The 22,308-nt window shown below is 41.8% G+C and overlaps 1 protein-coding gene and 1 long non-coding RNA gene across 2 annotated transcripts in view; both read left to right on the top strand.

The window, feature by feature from the left end:
* The first annotated feature begins 14 nt into the window (after nt 1-14).
* Nucleotides 15-566, top strand: LOC117505834. Its single transcript, XR_004559280.1, has 4 exons — nt 15-70; nt 234-297; nt 363-413; nt 492-566. It is a non-coding gene; the product is annotated as an uncharacterized LOC117505834 (long non-coding RNA).
* A 2,033-nt stretch (nt 567-2,599) lies between these two features.
* LOC117505828 (hepatoma-derived growth factor-related protein 2-like) overlaps nt 2,600-22,308 on the top strand; it is a 33,954-nt gene continuing 14,245 nt past the window's right edge. The window contains exons 1-14 of the mRNA XM_034165366.1: nt 2,600-2,623; nt 2,792-2,866; nt 2,950-3,003; nt 3,112-3,183; nt 3,838-3,891; nt 6,531-6,590; nt 6,717-6,797; nt 6,882-6,941; nt 8,674-8,754; nt 8,831-8,884; nt 9,100-9,162; nt 10,329-10,385; nt 10,474-10,554; nt 14,689-14,739. Coding sequence (XP_034021257.1) covers nt 2,600-2,623; nt 2,792-2,866; nt 2,950-3,003; nt 3,112-3,183; nt 3,838-3,891; nt 6,531-6,590; nt 6,717-6,797; nt 6,882-6,941; nt 8,674-8,754; nt 8,831-8,884; nt 9,100-9,162; nt 10,329-10,385; nt 10,474-10,554; nt 14,689-14,739 — 867 coding nt within the window. The remainder of the gene's footprint in view (nt 2,624-2,791; nt 2,867-2,949; nt 3,004-3,111; nt 3,184-3,837; nt 3,892-6,530; nt 6,591-6,716; nt 6,798-6,881; nt 6,942-8,673; nt 8,755-8,830; nt 8,885-9,099; nt 9,163-10,328; nt 10,386-10,473; nt 10,555-14,688; nt 14,740-22,308) is intronic.

Below are 22,308 nucleotides of genomic sequence, written 5' to 3'. Positions count from 1 at the left end.
TGAGTTTGTTTCCCAGGAGACTGGGGGAATGTTCAAGAAACCGAAGCTCGGCGCCAAGTCTCAGTCTCAGGTATGGTGGGCAGATGATGTCAGAGGTTAAAAAATAAACAGAAAGTTCTGGAGTCCATGAGTGTGGCTCAGGTGGGGTCCTGATTAAAGCTTGATCTCGTTTTCTGGAGGACTGAGATTGAAAGTCGATCCAGTAGCAGATGAGTAACTTAATCTTTGTTCAGGAGGGTCTGTGTGTGAACGGCGACCACCCCGGCAGTGCTGATGATCTCTCTGAAGTCTTCAAGGGTGAGAAGCTGACTGTTTGTGGTTTTTGTGCCCTTTGACCGTTCTGATCTTTAGTTCTCCCTTAGGGGAGCGTGGCAGCAAAGCTCCTGAAGAACCCATTCTTGTCCTCAGTTCAGGTCAGTCTTCAGTCCTTAGGAGTCTTGGTAGTGCTTCAGACTGACTTGATGACTTGACGTTTGTTTTTGTTTTCTAAGGACAAAGAAAAATCTGATGAGTCGGCAAACGCAGAGGAGAAAACGTCTTCTGCAGAAAAGCACAAGTCCAAACAGGCATGTTTTCAAAGTCCTTTAATCTGTTTCTTCTTCATTAGTCTAGATCATGTTTCTAAGTCATTGTCGTTTTCAGGTTTCCAAAGTCAATGACAAAGAAAAAAACATCATAGTAATGGTTTTAGTCATTTTGGATGAAGGTCCATTCAGTGTTTTGCGCTGTGTGCCGTCTCGAGAGTCTCAGAAAACCATTTGATGAATTTTTCTGAAATTTGATACAGATGATCTTTGGGGTACTGTGTGATCATGGAAAGTTGGACTTTCTGAGTGGATATCTGTGCTCCCCCTCAGGGCTCCAAGAAATAAAAAATAAAATGGCTATTATTTTTCAGTGATTAGTTACAGAGAAACTATGTAGTCATTTTCAATAATTCTGTATCTCGATTCCTTTAATCAGTGTTAACCTGAACGAAGATTTTCATCGACACTGTCTTATTATATGCGCACCCTACCCCCCCCCCCCCCCTCCCTGGAGTTTCTTTCAAACTACTCAAATTTTTCTGAGATTTTTATATAGACATTTCTTCAGTGACTATCTGGCTGTAATGAATTGTGCTCCCTTGAGGCCCCCAGAAGGGTAAACGAGTTCAGGTGAATAGAAATGACTTAAGGCCACTTTCAGCATATTTGATCAAAATCAGTCTTTCTTTGTCCAAAGCACTTCAGGTCTCTCGACCCTGTATTTTGTCCTCACGCTGTTGATCAGTATATACGAGGTATCTTATAAAACTAACCAGCAGTTTTATAAAAAAAAAAAAAAAAAACTTTAACGGCTGATGAGAGATTATGGGGTGTTTCTGTCGCTTTAAGGACTTCCCACGGAGCGGGACGTCGCGCAGCGCTCCCAGGCGATGTCGTCTGGCTGTTTTGAGCTGAAATCATCCTAATTTCAGGCTCTGTTGACCCAGGACGTCGTGAGAGAACAGAGAAGATTCAGAAGAGGCCGGCATGAGAAGTTTATGCGGACATTCCACTGTTTAAGGTCATTTTGTAATGAAAGAACGTGCGCGCAAATTCGCCGAGACGTTTCCGTGACGCCGCCGCAAATCTGTCAGGAAAAACACCTCCGTGTTGAAAACCATTTGTAAAATTCAGGCGGCTTTTGATGGCTTTCAACAAGTGAGTAACTGAGATATTGTTTAACAGCTTGGGCATGTTCCAACTTGCCTGTTAAGTTTTCCAACGGAAGTGTTTTTCCTGTCGCGACCCCCCGCGGTCGGGTCCGGCCCGACATGCGACTCTGCCAGCACGTTCTTTCATTACAAAATGACCTTTAACAGTGGAATGTCCGAATAAACTCCTCATGCCGACTTCTTCTGAAACTTCTCTGTTCTCTGACGACTTACTGGGTCAACAGAGCCTGAAATGTGGAAGTTTTCAACTTGAAACAGCGAGACGCTGCCGCCTCGGAGCACAGATCGCCATCAGGCACCGTGGCCGTCCTTAAAGCGACACTACCAGACCAAAATCTCTTATCAGCCGTTAAAATTTTCAAGGAAAACCAGCTGAATTTATCGAATGGTGTCCACTCAGTTGTGCCTTACAGTTTTGAAAACATTTTTATCAAACAAAGCAGCAGTCTCTGAGCCATTCCTAAACAATGAAAAAAACGACGAGAGGGTGGGCGACTCCTCACTCAAAGACTGCCCACAGGCGATTGACGTAACCGACAGGCGTGAAAAAACTCTCGCATGCCCACGAGGGTTCAAGCATGTCTGATGTAATCACACGTGATTCAAATCCATATGGTTTTTGAAAAAAATAATAAGGTCGGATACTTTTCTAATAGACCTCGTACACTGATCAATGTTCAATAACTTTATTTTATATACCATCCACTTTATAAGAATAATAAAAACCATAAATGTGATGTGTGTATTTTAAAAAGTGTATAATTGAAAAAGTGAAAAAAAAAAAAAAAATATATATATATATATATATATATATATATATATATATATATATATATATATATATATATATATATATATATATATATATAAAAATTCAGGAATAACCACATTAATAAAATAATGAGCTTTAATAACTCTCTGTGGGTTGGTACTTTTTATTCTGTGAACTTTGCAGCTCTCTGAGGTTCATGTGGAAGCAAAATCATTGTCTCAGAATATTTTGATTTGCTTTATTTGTTCTTTTATTTATGTATTTGGCTGTCATACGACACTTGCTGTTGATCTTCATTGTTTTTAAAAAATTGTGTGCAGGAGAAAAGTTCAGACTCTGTTGAGGGGGAGGAGGAGACGCAGGAGAACTCAGAGACTCAGTCTGCCCCCAAACAGGTCTGTGAAACACTGTTCAGTCTGCACTTTAACGTCACCTTGAGCTGATTCTGTGGTTTCTTTAACTGTGTGTGTTTTCTCAGCGTAAACTGGCTGGTGCGATAACCAAACTGAATCCATTTCGCTCTGCATACAAAGTGAGGACGTGTTGGGTTTTAATACTCTTGGAGTTGCAGAGATGAAGACTGTTTGATGAGGTGTGTGTTTTTGTTTGTTTGTTTGTTTTTTGTTTTTTTTCTCTGCAGGCTGAAAAACAGATGGCGTCCGATGACGAGGACCTGCCTCAGAGCGGCGAGAAGTTGCCCGGCAACAAGCAGGTGATGTCATCATTTTTACATGTTCCCGTTTCAGAAACACACCTCATTATTTTTGCCACTTTTAGCAGAAGAGTCTGGACTTTCTCCTGAAGTGTGAATAACGAAGGGGAAGCTTTGTGCTTCCTGTTTGTGGCCTAACGGCACAACTCGTATGAGAAACACAGATCTGTGCTCCCATGTGCCTTCTGGCAAACTGTAGCTGACATTTCATTTGTAACAAAGTGGTTCTCTGTCCCACCATCAAGCTGTCATACCTGTTTCTCTAATCACAGCCACGTAAGCCTGTAACTCATTTAGAGGTGTGTTGGTGGTTTCCCTCACTAACCTTTTTTTTTTAATACAATCACGTGTGTGATGTAAATGAATAAACTTAGTTTGTAGATTTACTTATGGCCTCCTATGTATAGCTGTAATTTCAAAGTGGTAAATGTGATGATTTTGTTAAACCCCTTAAAGCTAATTTTCTTATCATTTCGTTTGAACTTTGTTGTGGTGTTGCACAGAGGCAGAGTTCCAAACTTGGTCACTGTCTAAATACTTATGGACCTGACGAGTGACAGCATCCCTTAAAAAAAACTCAGTGTGCCAAGAAACTAGCAGAGAAAATACAGTTTTGAGATATTTAGGTGATTTTCTGATGTCCTTTCCTTTCAGAACTCTGTGGTTGAAGCCATGAACAAACTGAATCCGTTACGCTCTGCAAACAAAGTAACTACACCTTTTCACACGTGTGTGTGTGTGTGTGTGTGTGTGTGTGTGTGTGTGTGTGTGTGTGTGTGTGTGTGTGTGTGAGAGATAGAGTTTGTTTTTTGAAAAGCTGCCTGACCTGAGGTTACAGAAGTAAATCAAATTCAAACTCTCCAGCTCTGTTCAAAATAAATTAATAAAAATACAATTGCTACAATTATGCAGTTTTTCATTCGGTTCTGGGCCTCATCGCACCAAAGTAGGATAAGGGATTAAGCCGGGATATTGTGGTTATCTGTGATCCGGTTGCACAAAAGTGGAAAAGTGGGATATGTTTTGGCATAAGACACCATGGAGATTTATTCTGTGGAGCTCACCTGCTCTGGACCAGGCTCTGTACCAGGATCTATTTAGTGCTGTTAACACCATCAATTGAAAAACATGAATACTGAACAAATATCTCCTGAAATGTGAACGTACATCTTGCAAAACGTGAATTTCTTCATGTTTGGTCTACCATATGTGCTTGGCTGAGAAGCCAGTGGTGTAAAGTGACTGTCTGTGGGATTCTGACTGCACGTTCCCTCACTTTCGTTGCACCATGGGGCTTTGCGTCACCCCTCCACTCGCATGTGTGTCACGGTTTGACAGGTGTACAGTCCCATATAAACTCACCTGCCACTGTCCATGGAGCGGGTCACACCCAGTGTGGCCGGGCGCTTGACATCAGAAGCGTGAGCCCTGTGAGGGCTCACGCTTCTGATGTCAAAATATATCATGAATGATATGCATGTTTTGCAGGATATTTTATTCGTGGTTTGCAGCAAATCATTAAGGGTCTGTGGATATTCACGGTTTGCATGAATTTCCATTAATGGTTTGCAGATAATTCACGAGTCTTACCTGTTCGGTAAAACGAACGGACTTTATATTTACACTGTGTGTGAATTTACACACATGAGGAGCGCAGCTTTCAGGAAATCAATGGACAGCATCAGTTGATGTATTTTGACTTATGACTTATTAAAGTGAATTCCCCACCACCACCACACACAGGGATACATAATACCATATAAATTTAGATTTTTATTTTATGCGCTAATCTGAACAGGTTTTTACTCATTGCACTTTTTTTATGTCACAAGGTTCAGACAGGATGCAGAAATTAGATTGAGAATTTCCCAAAATTGGTACCATTGTGTGTATGTGTGAGAGTGCGCATGTGTGTGGAGACTAAACTATTATTATTGATGTTGATCTTGCGTGCTGCATTATCTTGATGGAAAAATGAAACTCTGAACATATACAACAGAGCTGTTTATGAAAAAGACCAGGGTAATCTGGATTAAGACAAAGGGTGTAATCTGGACTAGAGGGGCTGTAATCTGGATTAGAATAGAATAGAAAAAAACTTTATTGTCCCCAAAGGGAAATTGTCCTGGGCACAGTGCTACATGTTGCTTAAAAGCAGTACAGAAAACAATAAAACAGATACAAACAACACACATTCAGCCACAGAGTTGGTAAAGTGCAGGTTAAGTACTGTGCAGAGAATCTGATGTACGTGAAGATCTAGTGTTCAGCAGTTTAATAGAAGATGGTACAAAGGACAACTTAAATCTGTTAGTCCTACACTGTGGCACCCTCAGTCTCCGTCCTGAAGGCAGCAGGACATATTCACTGTGAAGAGGATGCTCTGGGTCCTTTGAAATGATTTTTCCTCTTCTTACTGCTGCCTCTTCATATAAGGCTTGATTGAATAGGCAGGTAATCTTTAGTCCTACTACTTTCTTGGCTGTTTTATGGATGTGAGCAAGCTTGTTTTTCAGATGGACAGACAGGGTACCAAACCACGCTGTAATCCCGTAATGAATGAGGCTCTCAGGTGTAGCTCTGTAAAAAAAAAAAACAAGCAGGATGTTAATTCCCATACCATACAGCCTCAGCCTCCTTAAAAAATACAGCCTCTGCTGCAGCCATGAGCAGAGAGAGTCAATGTGAGCCTTCCAGGAGAGACCACTGTCCGTGTGGACCCCAAGATATCTGTAGGAGTCCACTTGCTGGATGATCACATTATCTATGTGGACAGGTTCATGCTCACATATATGCCGAGGGTCAAAAACAATTTCTTGCGTTTTTGTTGGATTAATCACAAGAAAGTTCCTTTCACACCATTTTGTAAAACTGTCAATTTCATTGTGATATAAGGATGTGTCCATATCCTTAGATAAAAGACTCACAACAGCAGTGCCATCTGCATATTTCAAAATGCTATTATTTTGATGTGTGCTTTTACAATCATTTGTATAAATGGTGAAAAGCACTGGCTATGAAACACTGCCTTGTGGATTAAGACTAGAGATGTAATCTGGACTAGAGGGGGGTGTAATCTGGATTAAGATGAATACTAATCTGGATTAAGATGAGGGGTGTAATCTGGCATAGCTCAAAATATACCCCTGTGCATAAACTAACATGCTATGTCATACTGCAGAGTATTTGTTGGCCTAGTCATGGACTATACCTGGGTATAGTTCGGTAGTGGGCTAATCTGACATGCTACACTTGGAACTCTGAGGACCTGTGAAGATCTGGGGGACTGACTGTGGTGAATATTTGTTACATTTGAACATGAAACTAATGCTGGGCATCATTTTTAGAAAGACTCAGAGGAGGTGGAGCTACTCAAAGAGAAACAAGTGGAAGAGAAACCGAAATCGGTCAGTCAGAACCCATTTCACAACTGACACCACACACATCTGCCAATAATATTGTCCTTAAACCTGAATAAACTCCTCCCACTCATTGTCTAACCTCCCACACTGTGTGGCTGTTTGTGTTCTCAGCAAGTCAGAACCAGTCCGGCCCAGAGAGACAGGAAGGACAGAAGTGAAACACCGCCGGTCCCACCTATACCGGTGGATGAGGTCAAGAACATCACGATCCATGTGACATGTCCATGCCTTTTTTTCTGTCTCCATGTTGGTGTTAAACTTCTGGTGTGTCTACAGATCATGATGGGGTCCACCTGGCATGTTGAAGAGCAACCACAAGGACCTGAGCACGTTCAGGTACAGGTCCACTTCTCACGTTAACAAAGCTGTATGTGGGTATGAGACGATGGATCATAACAAACATTTTCCAACTTCTACTCTGCATTTCTATTGTACAGTGCATCCAGACAACATTCACAGCGCTTCACTTTTTCCACATTTTATATTACAGCCTTATTCCAAAATGGATGAAATTATTTTTTTTTCCTTAAAATTCTACACACAGAACCCCATAATGACAGCATGCAAAAAGACTTTTTTTTTCAAATTTATTCAAAATTAAAAAGTTTAAGTATTTAAGTATTCACACCCTTTGCTCAATACTTTTTTGATGCACTTTTGGCAGCAGTTACAGCCTCAAGTGTTTTTGAATGTGATGCCAAAAGCTTGGTGCGCCTATCTTTGGGCAGTTTGGCCCATTCCTCTTTGCAGCACCTCTCAACCTCCACCAGGTTGGATGGGGAGCGTCGATGCACGGGTGCCTGGTTTCCTCCAACCATGATGCCAAAGAGTTCAATCTTTGTCTCATCAGACCAGAGAATTTTGTTTCTTATGGTCATTGAGTCTTTCAGGTGCCTTTTGTCAAACTCCAGATGGGCTGCCATGTGCCTTTTACTAAGGAGTGGCTTCCGTCTGGCCACTCTACCATACAGGCCTGATTGATAGATTGCTGCAGAGATGGTTGTCCTTCTGGAAGGTTCTCCTCTCTGCACAGAGGAATGCTGGAGCTCTGACAGAGTAACGCTCAGTTTAGATGGGTGGCCAGCTTGAGGAAGAGTCCTGGTGAATCCAAACATCTTCCATTTCTTAATGGTTGTTTCTGGATGCACTGTAACTATCTAACTATCTATCTAACTACGTAACTGTAATGGCGAAGGGTTACGGCAGATAGCATTAATATTGTTGTGGCTGTCCATCTGTGACGAGGATTTTTGGCGTACTGGGAGTCCAGCCATGAAGTGATGGTGATTTTTCTTCTTGGCTTTTCATTCGTCCAGTACATGATGTCAGTTTTTGGTGGCACCTTGTCATTGATCAGGGGAGGGCTGTTGAGAGTGTAGGGGAGCAGTGTCACAGCCCTGTTTTATGCCTTATTGGCCATTGAAGGATTCCATTTTTCTTCCATTTACCAGAACTGTTGCAGGCATATCATTGTGTAGAAGCCTCAGGATCTTGATCAGTTTCTCCGGACAGCTCATTTTTCTCAAGAACTTCCACCACAGTGGGTGTGATATACTGTTGAACGTCTTTGTCAAGTCAATGAAGAAAGTGTACAATGATTGGTGTTGCTCTTGACACTTTTCTTACAGTTGATGGACAGTGAAGATCATGTGTGTTGTCTCTCTTGCTGGTTGGAAGCTACTCTGGGTTTCAGGAAGGATGTTTTCTGCTTGTGGTCTCAGATGGTTGTTGGCCATCAGTGCAAGAACCTTTCCTGCAGTAGACAGAAAGGAGCTTCTGTGATTGTTTCCACAGTCAGACTTCTTGTTTTGCCCTTGTAGATTGAAGGCAATCATCAAGTATTTCAGGTCTGCTGGTATTTCTTCTTGAGCCCAGATTTTGATGAGGAGTTGATGCAGTTGTCACAGTTCAAGGTCAATATGGCCTTGACCTTCAACCATGTTTGATATAAGTCCATGTGGAAGAACTGAGGGAGGGAAAACAAAGAAAACTGTCTTACTGTCTGAAATAATGATGTCACTGAAATGTTGGTTGTTAAAGTCTGTGTCAAAATGTTGCATGTCTGCAGGAAAACAAGCACAGAGTTCCCAAAGAGAGAAAAGGAAAACAAGCAGAAACTCCCAAAGTTCCGGCGAGACCGTCAGCGGAGGTAAAGACCTTCAGCACGGAGCGTCAGTTTGTTGCTGACTTTGTTTGACCAGATGATGTTTTTGGTTTATTTTCAGGAGCTGAATGGAGCAAAAAGACACAACGGCCACAAAGAGAGACGCAGTCATCAGGTTAGTGTACAGTTTTACTCTGAGAGCCGCTCACGTTTCATTCCAGACAGAATTCCCAGCACAGCCGAACGAGGGTTTAAAAGAAAAAAAAAACAAATCTCCCATAATGATTTGAAGTCTGTTTGCATTTTGGCCTTTTAACAGCTATGTTTACTGATATCCCAGCATGCACCAGGATGTTGGGCTGCTTGATCATGTTGTTTAATCCGATTCAGAATCAATCGGACGACGAAGGACTCGGAGAAGAAGATGAACTGACGGCTTCGGAGAATAAAACTGTAAGTCTGTCTCTCCTCACTGGATCAAATGTTAAATCCCACTTTTTATAAAATTACCTCTGTTACTTAATTATATCCTTAATGTAATTAATGCTTCTACGAATTAATGAATTTGGCACAACATGGAAAACAATGGCCATAAAATTTTGAGTCAAATCCATAAAAACAGTTGAGACTTTCTCATGTTGTTGTGTGTAGTGGCACAGTGTTTGATTTGTCAGCGTCTGATTATGAAATAATGTTTGTCAGGATCTGTTCTTTCACTTCCTGTTTCCTTGACTTGGAGGTGTGAAAAGAAATGATTGTTTCTGTATTTTGTAGTCGTCAGGTCTGATTTTTAAAGTGTAATTTGAAGAGTTTCTTGATGTGCAGCTGATGTAAGAAGAGGAACTAGAGAGCATGTAACTAGAGGCCACCTTTTACTTAAAACGTCTGCAGGATCTGAAATATGTTCAAAATAAAATCCCTTATTTTCTAGGACATTATCCATCTGCCCATCAAATTTCATCAAAACCCTTTCACAACTTTTTGAGTTAAATGTTACCATTTGCCAAACAGTCTTCTGGATCTCTGTTCCAGAATATAGTCCATGTCACTTCCAGAATTGAAACACACATTTCCTGGAACATTATCACCAAATTTCATTGAAATCCATACATTTTTTATATATATATATATATATCCTGCTCACAGGTGAAACTTTGGCCTCCTGGTGCACTGCAAAAAAGGGGTGTCATTTTAAACAAGATAAAAGCACTAAATCTAAGGGAAATTATCTTGCTGCATAGACAGATAAGTTCACTTGACAAGATGTCTTGAATTTAGACTGTTGAAGCTAGAAATAAGCATGTCGATCACTTAAAACAAGAAATTAACACCTAAAACAAGTTAGATTATCTAACACTTCTAAATGTAAGTTTTTTGGGTTTTTGCATCTTGGTACACTGCAAATTATCTCTTCTTACCAAGATTACAAAAAACAAGAATTTTCCCTCAGATTTAGTGTTATCGTGTTTAAAACTACACTTTTTTTTGTAGTGTGGAGGTCGTGAGTAACTCAGCTTGAAACTGTGTCAGCGTCTTTTTTTCTGCGCGAGTCTGTTCCTGACTGGAGCTCCAGCACTCAGCCTGTCGTTACTCGTCATCTCCTTTTCTCTTCATTTCAGACCCACGTGAAAAAGCACAAACATTTGAGTCCGTTTATGGCGCAGGCTGCGGACAAGGTAACAGATTCTCTCTCAGCATCCTCAAACTTGTGGGCAAAGGCCATCACAAAAATCTGTGTTTTTATTTATTTTTTTTATTTTCCAGGCTTCATCTGATGATGAAGGTCTGAAAGAAGATGAGTCTTCATCCAAAGAGGAAAATGATGAGAAAACAGAAAAAACTCAGGTTATTTTTCCATTCAATCCTTTCTGCTCACTTTACGAGGGCTGTCCATAAAGTATAGGTCCTTTTTATTTTTTTCAAAAACTATATGGATTTCATTCATATGTTTTTACGTCAGACATGCTTGAACCCTCATGCGCATGCGTGAGTTTTTCCACGCCTGTCGGTGACGTCATTCGCCTGTGAGCACTCCTTGTGGGAGGAGTTGTCCAGCCCCTCGTCGGAATTCCTTTGTCTGAGAAGTTGCTGAGAGACTGGCGCTTTGTTTGATCAAACTTTTTTCTAAACCTGTGAGACACATCGAAGTGGACATGGTTTGAAAAATTAAGCTGGTTTTCGGTAAAAATTTTAACAGCTGATGAGAGATTTTGAGGTGAGACTGTCGCTTTAAGGACTTTTCACGGTGCGAGACGTCGCGCAGCGCTCTCAGGCGCCGTCATCAGCCTGTTTCAAGCTTAAAACCTCCACATTTCAGGCTCTATTGATCCAGGACGTCGTGAGAGAACAGAGAAGTTTCAGAAGAAGTCGGTTTCAGCATTTTATCCGGATATTCCACTGTTAAAGGAGATTTTTTTAATGAAAGACGTGCGGGCGGTTTGCAGCGTCGGCTCGCAGCCGCTGCGACGCTCCGCCACAGGAAAAACACCTCTGTTGAAAGCCTTAAGGACAAGTTGGAACATGTCCAGCTGTTAAACAATTTCTCATATACTCACTCCACTGAAAGCCATCAAAAGCCGCCTGGATTTTACAAATGGTTATCAACATGGAGGTGTTTTTCCTGTGCCGCTGCACCGCGTCGGCTGCGTCCCGACGCGCGGACCCGTCCGCACGTCTTTCATTAAAAAAAATCTCCTTTAACAGTGGAATATCCGGATAAAATGCTGAAACCGACTTCTTCTGAAACTTCTCTGTTCTCTCACGACGTCCTGGATCAACAGAGCCTGAAATGTGGAGGTTTTCAGCTTGAACAGGCTGATGACGCTGCCTGAGAGCGCTGTGCGACGTCTCGCACCGTGGGAAGTCCTTAAAGCGACAGTATTACCTCAAAATCTCTCATCAGCTGTTAAAATTTTTACCGAAAACCAGCTTAATTTTTCGAACCATGTCCACTTCGATGTGTCTCACAGGTTTAGAAAATTTTGATCAAACAAAGCGCCAGTCTCTCAGCAACTTCTCAGACAAAGGAATTCCGACGAGGGGCTGGACGACTCCTCCCACAAGGAGTGCTCACAGACGAGTGACGTCACCGACAGGCGTGGAAAAACTCACGCATGCGCACGAGGGTTCAAGCATGTCTGACGTAAAAACATATGAATGAAATCCATATAGTTTTTGAAAAAAATAAAAAGGACCTATACTTTATGGACAGACCTCGTACTTCCTTGTTGATCAGTTCTTTGGTCCCCAATTTGTCTTCTTATTTTTGACAACATGACTTTTTGTTCTGATTGACACCAGTGCTGATTTATGTTTACTTGCTGCTAAAGAAAAGTTGTGGAATCCTTTTTTTTTTTTTTTTGTCTGTATTTAACGTTAAGTCACGCTTCACCAGTGTTGTATAGTAACGAAGTAAAAATACTTCACTACTGTCCTTAAGTATGTTTTGGGAGACTTTGTACTTGAGTTTTTTTAATTCAGCTTGCTTTCACTTTTACTTCACTACATTTCCAACCTTAATTGCGTACTTCTACATTTTCTGTTACTCGTTACAAAAAACCACACACAAACACACAAACAAAGTCGTGTTTTCACCCAGAGACACCACTGATTACTAGTGACTGCAACGAAGTCAGGTCGATTTGTCATGAGACATGTCCGGTAGGCTTTTTTGCAGTTGCGCACTTGGGGGGTGTTTGTCAGGAAAATGATAATTTCTCTACATTGATTACAGACCTACAGCGGGTCTTTGCTTTGAACCTTGAACCAATCGAAGCAGTGATTCGTAGATTCATTGTTTATTTCGCTTTATCCTAATTTTTCACTGCTAAAACCCTGAAGAGCATATGTCTCTGAGTAATATTTCATATTTTTATGTTAAACTGACCTGTTATGTCTTCTGAACAGTTGATAGATGTATTTTATAACTTAAAAATGGGACTGATGCTAATGTGTTAGCATGTCTATGGCGTTTTCAATGTTAAAGTTAGCATTAAGCTGTTCGCATCAGCACGTTTGTGTTGATTTGTTTCTGTATAATTAATGGCTCAGCGTCCATTGTCGTAAAAGAGTCAAATTGTATTTTTTTTATTCATATATTAATAGCAACAACAATAATAGTCTACGTAATAGACAATAATAGTCAATAATAATAGACAAATAATCTTACAATTTTAGAGAAAGAGACAAAAAGAACCTGATGAAACAAAACACAACAGAAAAGATAAAACTATGTAACAATGAAAATAAATAAATAAATACATATAGAAATAAATGACAGTTTCCTGTGAACACCTAGTGAGTAGCCTACTCTCATTTAGGTTTTGAAACCTTGTTTCTGAAGTGTTTTTGTGTGATGTGCACAATTTTCAGTATTTTGACTAATACTACCAGTCATTTACAAGCCTAGATAAACTTTTATAAAATAATCAGTCCGTTTTTTATTATTAACATTTACTTGTACTTTTATTTTCAATACTTGAGTACATTTAGTTGTACATTACTTGTCATACTTAAGTACAATAAATACTAGATACTTTAAGACTTTTACTTGAGTAACATTTCAATCAGTGACTTGAACTTCGACCAAAGTCATTTTTTTAATGGGTATCTGTACTTTTACTTAAGTGTGATTTTTCCGGTACTTTATACAACACTGCACTTCACATTAAAGATATAACACAAAGTTCAACCTTTCTGCTTTTTCTCACTAAATTCTTTTTAGAATATAGAAGTTAAAATTAGAAGAAGTAAAATTCTCAGGTTTCTCTATAATAACATTTGGAATAAAAAAAAATTCTGCCCTTTAAACACACAGTGAAAACAAATTTCTAGAACTTGACATGCATGAAGTTAAAAAATAATAGCAAATTATCAGCTTTGCAGCCAGTTTTCTTGAGACGATCCAGGGGATGGACACTTAAACATTTCAAGTTCCTAAATGTCTTCATTTACATCAATCGTTAAGAAATACAAACGTTATAGTAAATCTGTGTGGAGTAGGCAGTTCATAAAATTGTGCAATATGGAGACTAGTGAGGGAAGCCACCACAACACCCATGACAACCCTGAAGAAGTTAAAGGCTTCTGGAGCTGCGAGTGGAGACATTCTGCATAATACAATTTCATCAATAACTTCATTGATGCTCATTTCCTCATCAATAACTTTATTGAGACGATAATTGCTTCACGTGCAAGCAGAGGCAATAAATGGACCCTCACCCCAAACATCAGCTGTTGATTTAAAAAAAAAAAAAAAAAACAACACAAAACAGCCGTTTCTAATAATGAATTTTATTACAAGGCTACGTGTTGCAGCCTGTTGGCTGATTTCCGGTCTGATATTTTCCCATATCAGACTGTTACCGTGACAGTCGGTCCGGATCGCATATCACATTTGTTACAAACCTGAAAGCTAAAATCATAATTAGAAAAACCAAGTCGGACCTGAACATACTCTATAAATATCTGTGTTTTTCGCACAGACCTCCCTAACCCTCGCTAACACTCGGTCCGTACTGTCAACACCTCGGTCTGATTTTTCTCCTGTACAGACCTCGCGCTCAGTTTATAATCCTTTAATACAGACAAATAATTGTGGATACTGTCAGATTAAAAGTACTGTCCTGCAACTTTGAAACGGGAAAATAAAGATAACTCAGTGATGAGTAGAGATTGTTCAGTCTGAAGGAGATTTGTACTGAAATGACCTACATCCTGTTTCTTTAAAAACAGATAAACGATATGTAGATACATCAATACCTCTGAGTGGACTTTTGTTCCACCGCTTTCAAAGCTTCACAGTGTAACAGAACAAGGAAGTAAGTCCTCAACAGCTCCTCATGCCCATTGCGCTGATATTTAAAATTTATTAATCCCATAGCATTAATAAAATGTGCGAAAACCCAAAGGCTCAAACGTTTGCATGCCACTGTGTATATTCTGTAAATCTAATAATGTATGTTTTTTTTTTTTTTAAAGCCCAAAGAGAAGAAACCCAAGAAACGTAACCCCTTCATGCCTCGTGTTAAGGTAATGTTCATGTTTGTTTTTCAAATACGAACAGTTTCTCCTCACTGATTCTTCCCTTTTTTCATATATTTAATGGCTCAACAACTTAAGAGAACTGAAGTTACTTGGGGGGGAACCAGAGCCAAATGATGGACCCGCCTCTATTTGTCTTAAGTACTAAAATGTGGCCTTGGTATCTTTTTTTTTTTTTGATGATTATCAATCAAACAGTGGGCGGTACCTTTAAAAACCTCTGAAATACAAAATTAAAGTTTTCTAGCACACTAACAATATTGCATCAAAAAATTTCAGCCACATAGTATGTTTTATATTGACTTAAAGCAAGGAAAGTCTCCATATTACAGCAGAATATTAACAGTGAACCACTTTAAGATCAATTTCTAATGAGGAATAAACTCTGATGTCCAGAAGCTTTTCATTAACGAAGGCTTCACAAGGAAAAGTTTGTCTCATTCCAGGATCAACAACACAGGAATATTCTGATCAAATAAACTCAGAGGGCAGTGTCGCATCAGTTTAGTTATTCTGAGCTTCTTAATCTGTTGGTCTGAGGTCTGATTTATAAACAAGACTAGAAGCAGTGAGAATATTAAACATTCCAGTGTATGTTACAGTTTTGTTTTGTTCCATTTGTTTCTGTGCTTTCTTCCTATCGGACTCATGCTCGGTTCTTAAAGGTGTAATCCCCTTTGGTTTTCTACAAAATTGCCAAAATTTGCTTCAGGTTGTAGGCCAGTCATTTATTGGACTGGCCTACAACCTGAACTTTTATTTCTTTGGCATTTTGCAGCATGACAGATACAGTAATTATATTGCTGGTAAAGTATTTACGGTACACCCAGAAAGTATTCACAGCGCTTAACTTTTTCTACATTTTATGTTACAGGCTTATTCTAAAATGGATGAAATTCCTTTTTTGTTTTTGTTTTTTTGTTTGTTTGTTTGTTTGTTTGTTTTGTCAACATTCTACACACAATATTGTCGATTTGAATTTTTTATTGGAGATTTTTGCAAATTTATTAATATTAAAAAGCTAAGAAATCACATGTACATAAGTATTCACAGCCTTTGTCATGAAGATCAAAAGGGAGCTCATGTGCCTCCTGGTTTCACTGATCATCCTTGAGATGTTTCTACAGCTTAATTAGAGTCCACTTGGGGTAAATTCAGTTGATTGGACATGATTTGGAAAGACACACACCTGTCTACATATAAGGTCCCATAGTTGACAGTCAGAGCACAAACCAAGCATGAAGTCAAAGTAATTGTCTGTAGACCTCTGAGACAGGATTGTCTCGAGGCACAAATCTGAGGAATGGTACAGAAACATTTCTGCTGCTTTGAAGGTCCCAGTGAGCACAGTGGCCTCCATCTTCAATGAATGGAAGAAGTTCAGATCCACCAGGACTCTTGCTAGAGTCGGCTGCCCTTCTAAACTGAGCGATCAGGGGAGAAGGATCTTAGTCAGGGAAGTGACCAAGAACCCAATGGTCACTCTGTCAGAACTCCAGCATTCCTCTGTGGAGAGAGGAGAACCTTCCAGAAGGACAACCATCTCTGCAGCAATCCACCAATCAGGCCTGTATGGTAGAGTGGACAGACGGAAGCCACTCCTTAGTAAAAGGCACATGGCAGCCCACCTGGAGTTTGACAAAAGACACCTGAAGGACTCTGACCAGGAGAAACAAAATTCTCTGGTCTGATGAGACAAAGATTGAACTCTTTGGCGTCATGTTTGGGGGAAAACAGGCACCATGCCTACAGTGAAGCATGGTGGTGGCAGCATCATGCTGTGGGGATGTTTTTCAGCAGCAGGAACTGGGAGACTAGTCAGGATTGAGGGAAAGATGAATGCAGCAATGTACAGAGACATCCTGGATGAAAACCTGCTCCAGAGCGCTCTTGTCCTCAGACTGGGACGATGGTTCATCTTTCAGCAGGACAGTGACCCTAAACACACAGCCAAGATATCAAAGGAGTGGCTTCAGGACAACTCTGTGAATGTCCTTGAGTGGCCCAGCCAGAGCCCAGACCTGAATCCAACTGAACATCTCTAGAGAGATCTGAAAATGTGTGTGCACTGATGCTCCACATCCAGCCTGATGGAGCTTGAGAGGTGCTGGAAAGAGGAATGGACAAAACTGTCCAAAGATAGGTGCACCAAGCTTGTGTCATCATATTCAAGAAGACTTGAGGCTGGAATTGCTGCCAAAGGTGCATCAACAAAGTATTGAGCAAAGGGTGTGAATACTTATGTACATGTGATTTCTTAGTTTTTTCCTGTCCTTACGGTGAACTAATTTCTGTCTCAAGGTGTTAACCGGTTTAAAGTAAACTGGGATTTTTTGCTGTCTGAAGATCCTCTGTAGTTTTTCCCCTACTCCTGCTAAATAAGGGAGAGACACTCCTCTTCTTCTTGTCTCCGTCTCCTGTCTATCTGGTCTCTTTGTTTTCTGGGACTTCTGCACTTTGTCCAGGGACCATCGTGGGTACCCACATACTGTGAGGGCTTTCTGTACCAGTTGTTGTTCTTTAGCCCTTCCCTCTGCAGTTGTGGGCACAGTGCCCTACAGGTTACAGACAGCACAAAATCCCAGTTTACTTTAAACCGGTTAACACCTTGAGACAGAAATTAGTTCACCCTAAGGACATGATCCCTAGTTACAAACAGAGCAATGTAGTGTATTCTATCAGATGTCAGGAAAACTGTAATGAACACTACATAGGTGAGACTAAGCAACCTTTACACAAAAGGCTATACCAGCACCGCAGAGAGGGTGCCAGTGGACCTCAGTCTGCAGTTCATCTCCACCTGAAAGACACTAACCACATGTTTGAGGACAAGGAAGTTAAAATCTTAGCCAGAGAGAAGAAATGGTTTGAGAGAGGTGTCAAGGAAGCATTCTTTGTAAAACAGTTGAAACCCAGCCTTAACCGGGGAGGGGGTCTCACAACACGCTTTGTCCCCTGTTTACAATGGGGTACTCAGGTCAAAGCAGTTTCAGTCTTTTGTTCATGGTAATGAGTCATTCACGTCATCAGGAGAGTCGTCAAGGGAGCCATCAGGAGAGGCTTCCGTCACATCATTAGGAGGGACAGCTGCCCTGTCATTAGGAGGGTGCTAACTAGAGCACAGTAGGTGCTAATTAGAGCTATTGTTTAGTCACTAGCCTGTAGCAGTCGGCCTCTCGGTAGGAGGGGTCTGGTTAGGTTAAAAACTCCAGCTTTTGTTGGCTTCTGTTTTATTCTTCTCTACAAGAGTCAACACAGAAGTCAGGCTGCCAGAGCAAGAATTTTAGCTGAGGAAGCTCCTGCGATTTGAAGCGAAACGTCCTCACGTCAAGCAACCCAGTCCAGTCGAAGATTCAAGCTTCTCTACTATGGAAACCACCTGGACAACTGAGAGCCTACACAGAAACATTGCTGGAATTATGTGGTGTTGTGTGTAGAATGTTGAGGGGAAAAAATTAATTTACTCTATTTTTGAATAAGGCTGTAACATAAAATGTGGAAAAAGTGAATCGCTGTGAATACCTTCTGGATGCACTGTACTCTGGGTGGATTCCAGGGGAAATCCAATGAGTTTGGTCTGAGATTTTGCAGAAGATGCAAAAGGTTACAAGGCCATTGTGCAAGGCTCAAAGTTGGTGCTACATTCAGTGGAAACTGGGAATCCTGAAATTCCTAATTCCAACAATGAAAAAGTACTTAGAGTCTATGTATATGTATATATATATATATATATATATATATATATGTATATATATATCCATCCATTTTCTTCCACTTTATCCGGAGTCGGGTCGCGGGGGCAGCAGCTCAAGCGAAGCCTCCCAGACCTCCCGATCCACACACACCTCCCCCAGCTCCTCCGGGGGAACCCCAAGGCGTTCCCAAGCCAGCCAAGAGTTGTAGTCCCTCCAGCGTGTCCTGGGTCTTCCCCGGGGCCTCCTCCCAATGGGACGTGCTCGGAACACTTTTGGTGATACTTGGACACGTCATCAGTGAAGAACCCAGTGTCATAGGGTGTTTCGGGTCTTTGATCTTCATACACCCTCTCCTGGGCGACCCAGCCGGGGGTGATCAGTCCCCGACTTGTGAATAAGTGGCGCGTTGTTCCACGGATCCCCCCTGCGGATCCACAGCCACCTTGAGGCCCTCTCTGCGGCCTCCAGTGTATTCTTGATGGCTCTCTTGAATTGCAGTCCCTTCACTCCAAGGAGTTTGAGGGTTCGCACAAGTGAATGGCTAACGAAGCCGCGGCACCCGACCTCGACAGGCTCACAACGGGCATATATATATATATATATATATATATATATATATATATATATATATATATATATATATATAAATATCTCCATCCATTTTCTTCCGCTTTATCCGGAGTCGGGTCATGGGGGCAGCAGCTCAAGCAAAGCCGCCCAGACCTCCCAATCCACACACACCTCCCCCAGCTCCTCCGGGGGAACCCCAAGGCGTGTATATGTATATATGTGTGTTTATATGTGTATATATACGAGGTCTGTCAAAAAAGTATCAGACCTTTTTATTTTTTGCAAAAACCATATGAATTTGAATCACGTGTTTTTGCATCAGCCAAGCTTGAACCTTAGTGCGCATGCGTGTTTTTTCACGCCTGTCGGTTGCGTCATTCGCCTGTGAGCAGGCTTTGTGTGAGCAGTGGTCCACCCCTCTCATTGGATTTTTATTGCGAATAAATGTCTGAACGATTTGGAGCTTTGCTGCATCAATTTGTTTTCCAGAAACTGTGGGAGACCTCCAGGTGAACACCGTTCGGAAAAATAATATGGCTTTCAGGGACGATTTTGTGGGGATTACACAGATTAAGGAGTGTTACTGCCACTTTAAGGACGGGCCACAACTGCTGAGAGCACGCCGCGCTCCCAGCGCCGATCGACAGGCTGAATCAACCAGATCATTTCCAACGTGAAGGCTTTGTTGATCCGGGACGTCGTCTGACTTCCACAAAAAAAGGAAGAAGGCGTGGACATCAGCACTTTTTCGGTACATTCCACTGTTAAAGTTGTTTTTCATGGAAAGAAAAGCGGACGGATGCGTCACCGTGCCGTTCATGGCGCGGGACAAAACCACCTCCGTGTTGGTCTCACAGGACGGCTTTGAGATGGCTTTCAGATGGCTGTCGGTGGGTTTTCAGTCGTGTGACTAACCGAGAAATTGTGCATGAGCTGGACATGCCAGAACATGTCCTGTGAGGCTTCATCACGGTGTTGCTTTGCGCCATGTGGCTCCACAGCGACGCACGGAATTCCTCCGCTCCTCTTTCCATGACAAAAACTCCTGTAACAGTGGAATGTGCCGTTCATTTCTAAACTGGACGCTGTCTTGATCCGGTATGTCGTCTGACTAGCACAGGAATTGTGAAAAGACGTGGACATCAGGACTTTTTCGGCACATTGAGACAGACGTGCGGAGGAGTTCCGCGCGTCGCGGTGGAGCCGCATGGCGCAAAAGCAACGCCGTGATGAAGCCTCACAGGACATGTTGGGGCGTGTCCAGCTCATGCTCAATTTCTCGGATAATCACACGACTGAAAAGCAACCGACAGCCGTCTGAAATCCACCTGAAAGCCGTCCTGTGAGACCAACATGGAGGTGGTTTTGTGCCGCATAATGAACGGCTCCGTGGCGCGTCCCTCTGCTTTTCTTTCCATGAAAAAAACTCCTGTAACAGTGGAATGTGCTGAAAAAGTGCTGATGTCCATATCTCCTGCCTTTTTGTGAAAGTCAGATGACGTCCCAGATCAACAAAGCCTTCACGTTGGAAATGATCTGGTTGTTTTAGCGGGGTGTCAGCCTGTCGATCGGCGCTCGGAGCGCGGCGAACTATCAGATGCTGTGGGCCAGCCTTAAAGCGGCAGTAACACTCCTTAATCTGTGTCCCTGAAAGCCATATTAATTTTCCGAACGGTGTTCACCTGGAGGTCTCTCACAGTTTCTGGAAAAAAAATTGATGCAGCAAAGGTCCAAATCGTTCAGACATTTATTCGCAATAAAAAACACGACGAGAGGGTGGACCACTGCTCACACAAAGCCTGCTCACAGGTGAATGACGCAACCGACAGGCATGAAAAAAACTCACGCATGCGCACGAAGGTTCAAGCTTGGCTGATGCAATCACACGTGATTCAAATCCATATGGTTTTTGCAAAAAATAAAAAGGTCGGATACTTTTCTAACAGACCTCGTATGTATGTGTATGTATTTATATGTGTGTATGTATGTGTGTGTATGTATGTATAGGTATATATGTGTGTGTATGTATATGTATGTATGTATGTATGTATGTGTATATACGAGGTCTATTAGATAATAAACCGACCCTTTTTATTTTTTTTTTTAACTATATGGATTTGAATGACATGCGATTACACCAATCATGCTTGAACCCTCGTGCGCATGCGTGAGTTTTTTCACGCGTCGGTGACGTCATTTCCCTGTGGGCAGGCCTTGAGTGAGATGTGGTCCCGCCCTCTCGGCTGAATTCCTTTGTTTCACACGCGGCTCGAGACGGCGCGCGTTGCTTTATCAAAATTTTTTCTGGACCTGTGAGGAATATCCGAGTGGACACTATTCGAGAAATTAAGCTGGTTTTCTGTGAAAAGTTTAACGGCTGATGAGAGATTATGGGGTGTTTCTGTCGGTGTAAGAACTTCCCACGGAGCGGGACGTCGCGCAGCGCTCCCAGGCGACGTTGTCTGGCTGTTTCGAGCTGAAATCATCCTAATTTAAGGTTCTGTTGACCCAGGACGTCGTGAGAGAACAGAGAAGATTCAGAAGAGGCCGGCATGAGGAGTTTATGTGGACATTCCACTGTTAAAGGTCATTTTGTAATGAAAGAACGTGCGCGCAAATTCACCGAGTCGTTTCCGTGACAACGACGCAAATCTGTGTGCGCCGCGACCAGAAAAACACCTCCGTGTTGAAGACCATTTGTAAAATTCAGGCGGCTTTTGATGGCTTTCAACAAGTGAGTAACTGAGAAATTGTTTAACAGCTTGGACATGTTCCAACTTGCCCGTTAAGATTTCCAACGGAGGTGTTTTTCCTGCCGCGACCCCCCGCGGTCGGGTCCGGCCCGACATGCGACTCTGCCCGCACGTTCTTTCATTACAAAATGACCGTTAACAATGGAATGTCCGAATAAACTCCTCATGCCGACTTCTTCTGAAAGTTCTCTGTTCTCTGACGACTTACTGCGTCAACAGAGCCTGAAATGTGGAAGTTTTCAACTTGAAACGGCGAGACGCTGCCGCCTCGAAGCGCAGATCGCCGTCAGGCGCCGTGGACCGTCCTTACGGCGACACTACCAGACCAAAATCTCTCATCAGCCGTTAAAATTTTTACCGAAAACCAGCTGAATTTATTGAATGGTGTCCACTCAGTTGTGCCTTACAGTTTTGAAAAAATTTTTATCAAACAAAGCAACAGTCTCTGAGCCATTCCTAAACAATGAAAAAAATCGACGAGCGTGTGGACGACTCCTCACTCAAAGACTGCCCACAGGCGAATGACGTAACCGACAGGC

The sequence above is a fragment of the Thalassophryne amazonica genome, unplaced genomic scaffold (assembly GCF_902500255.1).
Source record: "Thalassophryne amazonica unplaced genomic scaffold, fThaAma1.1, whole genome shotgun sequence".
NCBI classification, from domain to species: Eukaryota; Metazoa; Chordata; class Actinopteri; order Batrachoidiformes; family Batrachoididae; genus Thalassophryne; species Thalassophryne amazonica.
The sequence above is the reverse complement of the archived record's forward strand: the minus strand, read 5'-3'. Positions and strand labels throughout refer to the sequence as shown.